Source organism: Capra hircus, chromosome 21, assembly GCF_001704415.2.
Source record: "Capra hircus breed San Clemente chromosome 21, ASM170441v1, whole genome shotgun sequence".
NCBI classification, from domain to species: Eukaryota; Metazoa; Chordata; class Mammalia; order Artiodactyla; family Bovidae; genus Capra; species Capra hircus.
The window spans coordinates 31,479,955-31,494,111 of NC_030828.1; the positions used below are offsets into that span (position 1 = coordinate 31,479,955).

Sequence of the window (14,157 nt, forward strand, 5' to 3'; positions counted from 1 at the left end):
AAAGAGAAAAATTACAGATTTTCTTCCTTTCCCATCAACTTTTCTACTGCATTTAGAAGAATCTTATGTCACCTCATTTTTACAATCAAACTATTTGATCTAATTATCTCTCCCAATTTTAAAACACACAAAAGGAATGAAAATACTTTTAACCTATGCATATTAGTCCTCCTTTCTAGGACCAAAAGGTAAACAAAAGAGTTTACAGGGGAGGGCTTCCCTCATAGCTCAGTCAGATAAAGAATCTGCCTGCAATGCAGGAGATCCAGGTTCCATTCCTGGGTTGGGAAGATCCCCTGGAGAAAGAAATGGCAACCCACTCCAGTATTCTTGCCTAGAGAATATCATGGACAGAGGAGCCTGGCGGGCTACAGTCTATGGGGTCGCAAGAGTCGGGCATGACTGAGTGACTAACATACTATAAGGGGGCACACGGCTTCTGTTGTGCTGCATCAAGTATTTGTAGTACACAGACCCCAAGATGGCTCCAAATGATCCCAGTCACCTGGTATTCAGATCTTTGCATATTTCCCTCCCACATTCTATCAGGACTGAGACCAATCTGTTGCTATTCAGTCACTAAATCGTGTTAGACTCTTTGTAACCCCATGCACTGTAGCATGCCAGGCTCCTCTGTCCTCCACTATCTCCCAGAGTTTGCTCAAATTCATGCCTACTAAGTTGGTGACACTATCTAACCGTCTCATCCTCTGCTGCCCTCTTCTTTTGCTTTCAATCTTTCCCAACATCAGGGTCTTTTCCAGTAAGTTGGCTCTTTGCATCAGGTGGCCAAAGTACTGGAGCTTCAGCTTCAGCATCAGTCCTTCCAATGAATATTCAGGACTGACTTCCTTTAGGATGGACTGGTTGGATCTCCTTGCTGTCCAAGAGACTCTCAACAGTCTTTTCCAGCACCACAATTCCAAAGCATCAACTCTTGGTGCTCAGCCTTCTTTATGGTCCAAATCTCACATCCATATACAACCACTGGAAAAAATCGTAGCTTTGACTAGATGGACTTCTGTCAGCAAAGTGATATCTCTGCTTTTTAATACACTCTCAAGGTTTGTCATAACTTTCCTTCCAAGGAGCAATATAATTCAGCAAAAGATAGTACATCACCTCTAAGATCAGGTTATTATAAAAAGACAATGCAGCTTCCATTTTGGCAGCTCACTTACTCATTCTCTCTTTTTCTGTCTCAGATTATTCTGTGGCAATGGTAGCAGCCATGTCATGAGAACACTGGCCTATGGAAAGACCCACATGGCAAGAAATGGAGGTCCACAACCAACCACTAAAGAGGACTCCAGGCCTGCCAACAGCCAAATGAGGGATCTGAAAGTGGGATCAAAAGAGGGATCTTTCAGCTCCAAATGACTGCTACCCGAGCCAACACACTGACTGCAACCTCACAAGAGACTCTGAACAAACAAAAAATCACAACATAAGCCACTTCCAGTTTCCATGCCCAAGAAATTATGAGCAAATAAATGTGTGTTGTTTTAAACTGCTGAGTCTTGAGGTCCTTTGTTATACAGCACACAAAACTAACACAGTACTCACATCTAACATGTATAATTAATAAGAATGACCATATATATATGGAACAACAGTCACCCAAGTACCATGCTACAGTTTTACATACTTGCTACATTCATCAACACAGCTGGTTAACAGTTATAAATGCCATTTTATGGATAAAGAAATTAAAAGGCAATACTGTTAAGTTATTTGCCAAGGGCACCCACCACGTGCTATCATGTGGTTAAAATCAAGATTTCACCAGCCTGGCTATCTCTAGAGTCCATGTTCTTTCCACTACATCACACTGACCAAAAGTTATACTGCTCTAAATTCTCCAACACTGCAGGCAGATTCTTTGCTGTCTGAGACACAAGGGAAGCCCCATGAATTTACTTAGTGCCCTGCTTATTCAAACTTCACCATCTCAGGTTCAAAACTGTTGTACCGATTCATCGAACACTTTGCACAAAACTGACTAAGGAAACCCCCAATGAAAATGGCAAAAGAAAAAGTGCAGCTTTAATAATCCATGCAAACTGCAAAATATCAATTTACTAGCTTTTTTAGGAATGACAAATTCTTATTTCTTTTTTAAGAAAGGTACAGGTAATTTTCAGTAGCTAGAAATGCTTTTAATTTCTAGTGAATTTATTTTTACTGTTCTTTTAGCTTCTCTGAAACCAGAAAAAAGTCAATATGAAAATAAGCCCAGCAATTTAAGGCAATCATGGTTCTCTAAAAATTAAAAACTCACCCTTTCTAACAATTTCTGAAGCTTTAATGTTTTCTGTTCACGTAACTTTTCCCTTAGTTGCTGTGCTTTCATTTGTTTTTCTTCATGTTTCTTCTTAGATTCTGCAATTGTTCTATTAGTACAAACAAATGGACAAGAGACACAAATGTTTACATGATAAAGCCAAAAATATCTTCTTTAGTCTTCAAAGTTCTTAAAATAAATATAAACAATTCACAAAACTAATTTGGCCTAACATTTCAGGAAAACATTGTCACTTTTCAAAAGATCTGCAACTGTTCTGAATAATGTACCTTAAAATACTATCAGTATGTAACGACTCCATTTAATAATTAAGAATGGCTAGCTCCCTTCCTGGAGAAGGAAGTGGCAACCCACTCCAGCGTTCTTGCCTGGAGAATCCCAGGGACGGGGGAGCCTGGTGGGCTGCCGTCTATGGGGTCACACAGAGTCGGACACGAGTGAAGCGACTTAGCAGCAGCAGCAGCAGCAGCTCCCTTCCTGTGAAACATTTCAAATTAATTTTCAAAGGCCAGACCTTTTACGAGACGGTGAGGAAAGTTTTTCATGCATGTGAATTCCATGTCCTGGAGGCCTAGCAGGTTCTTCCTCTACAATATCCCCCCAGGATGTGTTTTGGCGCCAAGATTCACGAGCTATTTTGAGAAAAAAGAAAACCACTGTTACTGTTTAACCACGTAATTCTATGAAAGCAACTTTTGAGAACCGACTTTTAAAAGGCATCCTACTCTAATAAATTATTCATTTTACACAAAAACCACATGTATTAACATAATCTATTTTGTACTGTTCTACCTATACATACAACACACACACACACACACACACACACACATGCACACATAAATTACCTTCATAATCTGCAAGGACATCATTCCAGTTCATACCACAGAAAGATACACTGCCACTGCCCATGCTGGCCTAAAAGGTAATAAGAAAAATTGAAAAATAGTTGAACCAATTATAAACTAATAAAATGAACTATATATGAAAATTTCCTATCTATTGCTCATACATTTCATTTAGCAAACAGTCCAACACCAACATTAACAGCAGAAATGAATGAAGTAATTTTAAAAGAAAAGTATTGGCCTTAAACTATTACTACATAAAACTCTGAAATATTCAGAGTATACATCAGAAAAGCTCAAAAGTACTTGTTGGGCATTAAAATTTAATAGAAAAATATTTGAAAGATTTACAGTTACTTTCATTCTTTAAGAAATCCCTCTCTTCAACATATATATCATGAGTGCTTAGTGACAGCAAAGCAATGTATCATTTGCTTTTTATCAGTAGAATAGAAAAAGATATCTTAGATTCTTCTTCAATCTTTACACTTATAATCTGAGAAATGTTATGTTTTACTTACTCTGAGATTCAATTTCTTCATTTGTAAAATGAGAAACCAACTTCCAGCTTGTCAATTGCATCATATATAAAAAACACTTGGTAAAGTGCTTTAAAAAAGACTTCCTATTGTTTATTGTATGTCTCAATCACCCAGAGAATAAAAATGCTAAAAGCTCACAGAAAAATCACTGTCGTTGTCAGTTTCAAGGTTGATATCGTTGTTTTCTTCGGCTTCAATTTCTCTAGTTAACTGTTCCTCTTCGGCAATGGCACTGGCAATGGCTTCTTCATTGGCCTTTTCTAGACGATCTGCTAGCTCTTCTTTTTTAGCAAGAACTTCTGCCATAGACTATAAAGTGAAAAACAAACAAGAAGAAGAATCATCAGTGGACTGGAAAGTCAAGTAATTATTTCTCTCTTCATGTTATAATCATATACTCAACACATACATAAAAATAGCATTGATAAAGAACTATAAAACTTGGGGTCCAGCTCCGTGACTCAGAAATTTCTTAAAAGCAAGAGACTATTCTGTATTCCATAAAATGATACAATAATCCATGACTTACTTTCTTACCAGACCACTGGGTATGACAAACTGTGAAGTTATATAAATAAGAGGTATTGTTATTAAAGATAAAGTGTGAATTTCATTTGAGCACCAAAATTCAAAACAGTTACAGACCAAGTATCTTACAAACAAAAGAAAAACACTATTCTTAAAAAGGAACATAAAAAAATTATGTCGTAATGGTGTTATTAATACTTTTTGAACATATATACCTAATTTAAAATTATGCATTAGAAGTATATAATACAAATAATATGTACCAGAATTAATTGATAAATCCCTATAATAAACTAAATATGTATACTAGAAATGCTAAGGCAAACACTGAAATCACAAAGATTTATGACTACTAAGCAACAAAGGAGACAAATTTTTAAATATAATTAATTAAAAAGCGGGGAGAAAAATAGGAAAAGCGGGATAAAGAATAGATGAGTCAAAGAGAAAAATAATAAGATGGTAGATTTAAAAGAACCATATTCATAGTCACATTAAACAGAAATAGTCTAAACACCTCAACTAGCAGACTCAAATCTGGATAAAAGCAAGACCCCAAACCACATGCTGCACATAAGAAACCTAATTTAAATATGAGAGTATAAACAGATTACAAATAAAAGAGCTACTATTCTAACACTAATCAAAAGAAAGCTGAATTATTAATATCAGACACGGTAGGTTTCAGAACAAAAAATATGACAAGGGATAAAGCAGGTCATTTCATAATGATACATACATAAAAATAGCATTGATAAAGAACTATAAAACTTGGGGTCCAGCTCTGTGACTCAGAAATTTCTTAAAAGCAAGAGACTTAAACAATCCTAAAGGTTTGTGAATTTAAGAACATACCTTCAAAACAAAGGAAGCAAAAACTGACAGAACTGCAAGACAAAATAAACCTAATGGGAATGTAAAATGGTACAGCCACTTTGGAAAACTGTCTGATAGTTTCACACAAAGGTTAAAAATTAAGTTACCATGTGTTAGTCGCTCAGCTGTGTCCAACTCTTTGCAACCCCATGGACTGTAGCCCACCAGGCTCCTCTGTCCATGGAAATGTCCAGGCAAGAACACTGGAGTGGTTAGCCACTCCCTTCTCCAGGGGAATCTTCCCATGTATCGAACCCAGTTCTCCTGCGTTGCAGGCAGATTCTTTACCATCTGAGCCACCAAGGAAGCCCATATGAAAGTTATCATATGACCCAAAAATTCCAATCCTAGATGTATACCCAGAAGAAATGAAACCATACATTCACACAAACACTTGTACACAAATACCTAAAGTAGCATTATTCACAAATGCCAAGAAGTGGAGAAAACCTAATGTTCATAAACTAATGAATGGATTAAATAGGGTACGGTTCACATTTTTCAAACAATGGAATATTATTTGGCCATAAAAAGTAGTGAAATACTGGTACAGGCTAAAACACAGGTGAACCTTGAAAATAACATGCTTAGTGAAAGGAACCATTCACAAAGACCACATACTGTATATGAGAGAAAAGAGATGAGTGGTTGTATGCGGCTGGGAGGGTGGGGAGAAAGGGAGGCCTGCTCACGGACACTGGGTTTTTTCTGAAGTGATGAAGTGTTTTACAACAAATCATGGTCACGCTTGCACAACTCTGTGAATATATTAAAAAACACTGAACTGTACACTTTAAATGGATAAACTGTATATTATGCAAGTTATATGTCAATAAAGTTGGTTTTAAAAAGGTAGTCCCACAGATACATGCAGAGATTTCAATACCTCTCTCTCAACTGATAGAATAGGTACAAAAAATTGGCAAAGGAGACCTGAACATTATCAACAAAACGGACCTAGATATTTTCTCAAGAGAAATGAAAACATATGTTCAAAACAAAGACAAGTGTTCATGGTGCCTTTATTCATAACAGAGAAACTGGAAACAAACATCTGTCAACAACTGGATGGATGAACATATTGAGCTACACGCATATGACATAGTACTCCGAAAGACAATAGGAAAAGGAGGAACTATTAACATACACAGTGATGTCAATGAATCTCAAAATAATTATGCTACAAGAAAGAGGCTGAACATTACATAATTTACATTAATTGTATTATTCCATACACAGAGAATTCTGAAAATGCTGATTAGGATGTAGTGGCAGCAGAATAGTGACAACCTGGGAAGGGGAAACAGGGAAGAGCGGAAAGAAGGATGACAGAAGAGAATGTAAAGCTTTCGGAGGCAATCGATACTTTCATTATCTTGATTGTAGTGATGATTTCATAGGTATAAACACATGTCAAAATATATCAATATATATACTTTAGATAGGTGAAGTTTACTGAAAGTCAATAATACCTCAATAAAGGTATTAAAAATGCAAGTGCTTGAGCTTCAGCTTATTACTGAATTGGTCTGAAGCCTAAACATTGGTAGCTTCTTTAAAGCCACCCCTCCCAACTTCATCTACCCTGTTGATACTCTACCCCCTCAAAACACACAAGATTGTCCCTGGGGAAGAGAATGGGATGAGGGAGTTTAGATGAGAAATCATTTCTTTGCATCATAAGCTTTTTCTCTATAAACTCTTGAATATTACAGAAAATAATTTCTTAAGGTGCCACACCAACATCGCAAATAACAAAGATTAGAAAGCTATTAAAGTTGAATAGATTTAACTTTGTAGAAAGTATGTTCTCACGTGAGCTTATTTCCTTCCTAATCTTATCTTCTCCAGAGAACATTTCTACTTTGTCTCTTAAGACCTGAAAATATTTCAACATAGGACAGGGAGGCCTGGCGTGCTGCAATTCATGGGGTCGCAAAGAGTCGGACACGACTGAGCAACTGAACTGAACACAGCTTATGGATGAAATGATTTAATTTTCCACATACAACTTCTACTATTTTCCACACTGTGGAATTCAAACAAATATCTGTATACATCATCATTCCGAAATTTCTAAATTTTCATTAAAATTTGGAATTTCAGTAAATCTAAAAAAACTAATCCAGGGTAGCTAGGATTTATATCAGCACATTTTTACAATGCTGGCAATAGTGGACCTTAAACAGAAAGGTTCTCACAGTCATTTTCTGCTTAGTTTTCTGTTAAATATGAGAACTGCAGGGTTTTTTTACTCTATCCATCTATGAGACAATATTATATGAAGGGGAAAAAGGAAACAGTTTTCTCAAAACAACCACATTTCTATATAATCCTTCACTTAGAATCTCAACAATAAGGTGCTTATCTAGAGCAACCCACAGAAGTATCACTGCCAAGACAAATTAAAAATATAAAATTTTTTCAAAACCTCAGTTTAGTTAAAACGCCTCTAAAACTTCTAAGAATACACTAATATTCATATGTAAAGCAGAACTTATTTTCTTTCAAGTATGTAATGTCACACTCAAAATAACCAAGGGTTTTCAATATTTCACCACAAGCTAATTTTACCTATGTGATCAAAATAAAAATGATGAAAGAAATTTTTTGAAATTATTTTATGCTTAAAGTATAGGATGCTTTTTCTCTTTTGAAATTTGATTCTCACAGAATCAATTCACAAAATAAATAATTTAATATGATATCTATGAAATTTAATATGGTATCTATGAAAAGAAAGTATAAATATAACCAATTTCTACCCCATACATTAAACTCACTTATATGACAGTAATTACATTTAACTTTCAAAAAATTCACACTAAAAGATGTAAGTTAAAAACAAATATTAATTTGTTTTTCTTATTGCTATAACTCTTATTTTTCCTTAAACAACTCATATCAAGTTTCATCAATATCTAATCTTACTCTAGGATATATGATTTGGCCTAATCCTGGTGGCTCAGTGGTAAAGAATCCACCTCATTGCAGGAGACACAGATTTGATCCCTGGGTCAGGAAGATCCCTTGGAGGAGAGCATGGCAACCAACTCCAGTAATCTTGCCAAGAAAATCTCACGGGCAGAGGAGCCTGGCTGGCGACCATGGGGCCACAAGAGTCAGGCACAACTGAAGCTACTGAGCACGCACACACACACCATCTGCTCACATCATCTTTTAGCATCATAAAGCACTCAGTTTAAAAGGAAATTATAGTATACGGTGGCCATTTAAAAATGAAAATTGGAATGACTTTTCTCAACAGCTTTTTATATGGAGCTACTCCTTTTGAAAATTACTTTTAAAAAATGCCAGCATGACCTATTCTGAACTATCCTCAGGCCAAGTTATCTTACTACTTAAGTGGAAAAGAGAAAGACATGAGCAGAATTAACTATTCATCCAAAAACATAATCCTATAAATAATTTCAAGTCAATGCATTTTTAAAGATTCAGCAATAGGGATGACAAATTTCATCTTAAAGACCAATTCCAAATGATAACTATCTAAAGTACTCTGTTAAGAGAATTTTAAAACTAAGTTCATTAAGCACCATTTTCCAACAGAGTGGTAGATGTTGCATAGAAGATATTAATGTTATAGTTTCTTAATGCTAAAGAACATTTGACCAAATCATACAAAAACTAAATGATTTTGAGCAAGTTACTTGACTCTCACAGTTTCATTTCCACCCTCTACAAAATAAGAAGAATCTTAACTACATCCAAAGTTTGCTACAAGAATAACATGTTAACATAAAATAACATATAAAATGCTAAGTTTAAAAGTGCTCTGTAAAGTATAGAGAAATGCACAATACAATTTTTCATTATTGGAATTTTTGCCTCTTTAATATATCTACTCAGAATTCTGAGAAGTTGTTCTTACCAAGTTAGCAGCACTCACATTTGAAATATCTGAAGGATCCATTTCACTTTCTATTCTTGCTTTTTCTCCTGAAAATTTGTCTTCACTTGCTTGCAAAGAAGGTGTGTCAGCTTGCTGAATAACTGAAACACACTCTGTATCAATGTGAACAGCAGGTATTTCAGAAGTTTGCACAGAATTGTCTGGTAAGAAACTATTCCCAGAGTTCTTGACATCATCCAGTGTACTCACTGTGAACTAACAAAACATATTGTAGAATGAATCAGAGGTAACAAAAAATATTCACCAACTATTTCACTCTAGAAAAGCTGATTCTGCTTAATCCACCAACTGTGAAGCAGCAGTTGGCTGGCTAACAGACCAATCACTCATTATTTTGGTACATTTCAAGTGTTAGAAAAGAAACGTTAAGCAGCCACAAATTTTATTTACATATCTACTATATTTAAGGATACTCAAGTGTTTTAAGAAATTAAGCAATATATGTTGCAATTGCATTTTATTTTATTAGACTGATTCCTGATGGCTATACTATATGCTTCACAAAAGAAATCTAGTCACAAGTATAATAAATATTATGCTTTATGTTCAAATAACTAAAGGTATTCACATAGTTTTTATGAAAACTAGTATCAAATGAAGGCACTTCTCACCAAATATGTACTTTAAAGGCATTTTACTCAAAACATGGAACTCACTCTCTTTAAATAACATTAACACACAAAACCTCAAAGCATCTTTCATGAAGACTCACATGGTACATAATACCAAATCTTAGATCTAAAAGAAAAATACACCATAAAAAGTAGAGCATATGTCAGCAAGCAATCTCCTTAAGCAATTCATATTCTTTAGACTTCAACAGCCTCTCCATTCCCCTTTAAGAATATTTAACACAAAAGCAACAGAAATATAAAAAACATCTAGAACAAATACAACTTTTGCTTAGGAAAAATACGTTACATCTTTTAAAAATTTTAGAGTTTAGTGAAAGAAACAGGACTTTATTTTCACTTTCTAACAGAGTACAGAAATAATGGCACTATGCTTTTCAGTACTCAGAGTAATGAACTCCAAGGAGAATGAAAATCTAAAGTTGTGAATTTAAAACTCACTCACACCACTACTTAAATAAACATCAGATAAACACTGCAGTGGCCATAAAAACCCCAGTTTGATATAGTATTTATGTAAATATTAAACTTGGCCAAGTCTTATAAACTACTTTAAAAATTCTACTATTGGTTAAAACTTTAAAGTGTCCCAAAGTGTTCATTTTAGCATACGCATTATTCAAATAGCATCACAATGTTTATATTGCTATCAACATTATCTATACATCAGTCATCATGGTTTATAATCTTTTTGGTAATATTTATATTAGCATTACTGATCTTTACAATATAGTCAATCCTGTTTATTAAAAAACCAGTATCAACTTAAATAACAGAATCAAAGCTAAATTATAAAGTAATGGTCAAAATATATGAATATGCTAATTCCATTTTCAGAATGAGAGTGGAGAAAACACAGCTATTAATATTAGCTTGGACACCATAAGCAGTGAACTTTTATACTGAAACAATTCAGCAATAATTACTCATAAGCTCTATGTATAGACTATGTCTAAAATCTCAAAATCATGTAAGCTTATTCTTAACACAAAATTAGCACATTTTTTATAATGTTAAATCTTATAGTTAAAATATATGTTAGCAAAAATGCTAAATGTTGGTTAAGTGATGTAAAAAGTGATTTCTTCATCAAACTTACCTACATTTAAAAGTTTCTTAAAGTTTTACCCAACAACTATGTACTGATAAACTTACTATGTGCCTATGACTCTGCTCCATATTATGGGAAATTAAAAGGCAATATGGGCTTCCCTGGTGGCTCAGATGGTAAAGAATCCACCTGCAATGCATGAGACCTGGGTTTGATCCCATGGTTGGGAAGATAACTTGGAGAAAGGAATGATTACCCACTCCAGTATTCTTGCCTGGAGAATCCCATAGGCAGAGGAGCCTGGCAGGCTACAGTCCATTGCGTTGCAAAGAGTCGGACACGACTAAGTGACTTTCACTTTCACACTTTCATAAGATTCTACCCACAAGGAGTTTTCAATCTCATGTGGGCATAAAACATATACACATTAAATAGTTATAAAACATTAAGAATAATGCAGGATTAAGAGCTATTATTATCATTAAGAAAAAAAATGGGAGTCTAAAAATAAATATTCTACAGGTAAAAAGAAGAAAATTTTAAAAAGCTACTATTCTGGACTGAGAAATATTACAGTTACTTTACAACTTTTTTCTTAGTCTCTGTACCCATATCAAACAATCTCTTATATTTCACTAATGATTTTGCAGAAAACTATACTAAATGAACATAAATCTTTCTGTAAACAAATATCTTTCAAAAATGCGTTGCTTAACCAAACAAGTAAAATAAACTTCAAAAAAAGTTTGACTAAAAGAAAAAGGACTGGGGATATTAATCTTAAGGAATTATTTTAAATATTAGCAAATCACTCTATACTTGGGCTGTAGAAAACAAAAGTAGAGCAAGTGAAAAATGATTTTTACTTTCATCACTTTAAATAACACCTCAAATGAAGCAGGAGGACATCACTTTAACCAAGTAATCAAAGTCAACAAACATGGGCAAATTGGTATGACATGTCTTTAGATGTGAGGTTGACAATCGCTTTATTTTTGCCTAAAATGCATAAGCTAAAGTGAATAATGAATAAAGAAACTGAAGAACATTGTACCAAAAAAATCTGCAATGTATTCTTCAAAAAAATGAATGTCATGGAAAATAAAGACAGGGTGAGTAACTGATGCTAGTCAAAGATATTAAACAAACAAAGTCAAATACAATGTATGATTCTAAACTGCACCGTGAATCAGGGAAAACATTTCTGTGAAGAAATTACTGGGACAACTGGAATTTTTGAAAATCAGACTATAAGTTTAGATAACAATATTATATAAACATCAAATTCCCTGAATTTTATTATTATAGTGTGGTTATGGAAAAGAGTTTTCTGTTCTTTGGAGATACATGCTGTAGAATTTAAAAGTGAATGGCTGTGATGTTTATACATTACTTTCAAGTGTAACACGTAAATAAAGTGAGAAAAGAAACTGTGGCAAAATGTTAAATCTGTGAATCTAGGAAAAGGGTACCAGAGGGTCCATTACTCTATTCTTGCACTTTTCTATAGATTTGAAATTTTTCACAATAAAAGTAATACAATGAAATAGAAAAATTAAGACATTCCTACATATATATATATATATATATATATATATATATATATATCTCCCATATAAAAAGCAGTAAAAGGACTTTCAGAATGTACTACCTGGGTTCTTTCCGCAAGAGGATGATCACATGAGTGTACTGGGTCCTTGGGCCGAGATTCTATAGTATTAGAAGGTTCATCTCCAACAAATTCACTTTTCTGTATGCTTTCGTCAGGCAAAAGATGTACATTTTCTTTATCACTGTCATCCTTTGATCTTAATGCTTCTGTTGGTAATGAAGCTTTTGGCATCACTGCTGTTGATCGTGAACGAACAGGCCTTCCTCTCTGAACAGTTTCCCATCCTTCAGCATCTTTCCGTTCTATGTGGTTGAGGGAAGAAAATAAATCAAGAATTATTTAGAAGATATAAATTTTCAAAAACCTATAAAATAAAAATATTTTACAATCTAATTCCCATTGACTATAAATAAGCTATAAACATGACACTGATTACCATTCAAAGTGTATTCACGTGTGTGTGTGTGTGTGTGTGTGTGTGTTATCTAATTCCTATGACCTCACAGGGCAGGTATAATTATCCTTATCTTACAAATGATAAAACTGAGATTAAGACTGACCTAAGGCCCCACAGTCAGAAAGCAACATTTATATAACGCATACCATTACTGGTTAGGACACAGACTTGGATTACTGTGATACTGAATGGTTTGCCTTAGAAACAAAGAGAGATCATTCTGCTGATTTTGAGACTGCATCCAAGTACTGCATTTCAGACTCTTTTGTTGACTATGATGGCTACTCCATTTTTTCTAAGGGATTCTTGCCCACAGTAGTAGATATAATTGTCATCTGAGTTAAATTCACCCATTCCAGTCCATTTTAGTTCACTGATTCCTAAAATGTCGATGTTCACTCTTGCCATCTCCTGTTTGACCACTTCCAATTCGCCTTGATTCATGGACCTAACAGTCCAGGTTCCTATGCAATATTGCTCTTTATGGCATTGGACTTAACTTACATCACCAGTCACATCCACAACTGGGTACTGTTTTTGCTTTGGCTCCGTCTCTTCACTCTTTCTGGAGTTATTTCTCCACTGATCTCCCATAGCATATTGGGTACCTACCGACCTGGGGACTTCATCTTTCATTGTCCTATCTTTTTGCCTTTTCATGCTGTTCATGGGGTTCTCAAGGCAAGAATACTAAAGTGGTTTGCCATTCACTTCTCCAGTAGACCACGTTTTATCAGAATTCTCCACCATGACCTGTCTATCTTGGGTAGCCCTACACGGCATGATTCATAGTTTCACTGAGTTAAACAAGGCTGTTGTCCATGTGATCAGTTTGGTTAGTTTCCCGTGGCAGAAAGTGAATAACTAAAGAGCCTCTTGATGAAAGTGAAAGAGGAGAGTGAAAAAGTTCATTTAAAACTCAACATTCAGAAAACTAAGATCATGGCATCTGGTCCCATCACTTCATGGCAAATAGATGGGGAAACAATGGAAACAGTGAGAGACTTTATTTTCTTGGGCTAAAAAAAAAAGTCACTGCAGATGGTGACTGCAGCCATGAAATTAAAAAGCACTTGCTCCTTGGAAGAAAAGCCATGACCAACCTAGGTAGCATATTAAAAAGCAGAGACATTACTTTGCCAATAAAGAACCATCTAGTCAAAGCTATGGTTTTTCCAGTAGTCATGTATGGATATGAGAGTTGGACTATAACGAAAGCTGAGCACTGAAGAATTGATGCATTTGAACTGTGGTGTTGGAGAAGACTCTTGAGAATCCCTTGGACTGCAAGGAGATCCAATCAGTTCATCATAAAGGAAATCAGTCCTGACTATTCATTGGAAGGACTGATACTGAAGCTCAAACTCCAAAA

At 34.8% G+C, this 14,157-nt stretch overlaps 1 protein-coding gene across 2 annotated transcripts in view; it reads right to left on the reverse strand.

Moving 5' to 3' along the window:
• Positions 1-14,157, reverse strand: part of SCAPER (S-phase cyclin A associated protein in the ER) — a 400,712-nt gene that overhangs the window by 284,895 nt on the left and 101,660 nt on the right. The window contains exons 9-14 of one of the 2 annotated variants that reach the window (XM_018066270.1): positions 12,368-12,630; positions 9,010-9,228; positions 3,834-4,004; positions 3,154-3,223; positions 2,820-2,937; positions 2,282-2,393 (exon numbers count right to left, since the gene is read on the reverse strand). In XM_018066270.1, the coding sequence (XP_017921759.1) occupies positions 2,282-2,393; positions 2,820-2,937; positions 3,154-3,223; positions 3,834-4,004; positions 9,010-9,228; positions 12,368-12,630 (953 nt within the window). Of the gene's footprint in view, positions 1-2,281; positions 2,394-2,819; positions 2,938-3,153; positions 3,224-3,833; positions 4,005-8,991; positions 9,229-12,367; positions 12,631-14,157 lie in introns of both variants that reach the window. The other variant, XM_018066269.1, reaches the window with a different exon arrangement.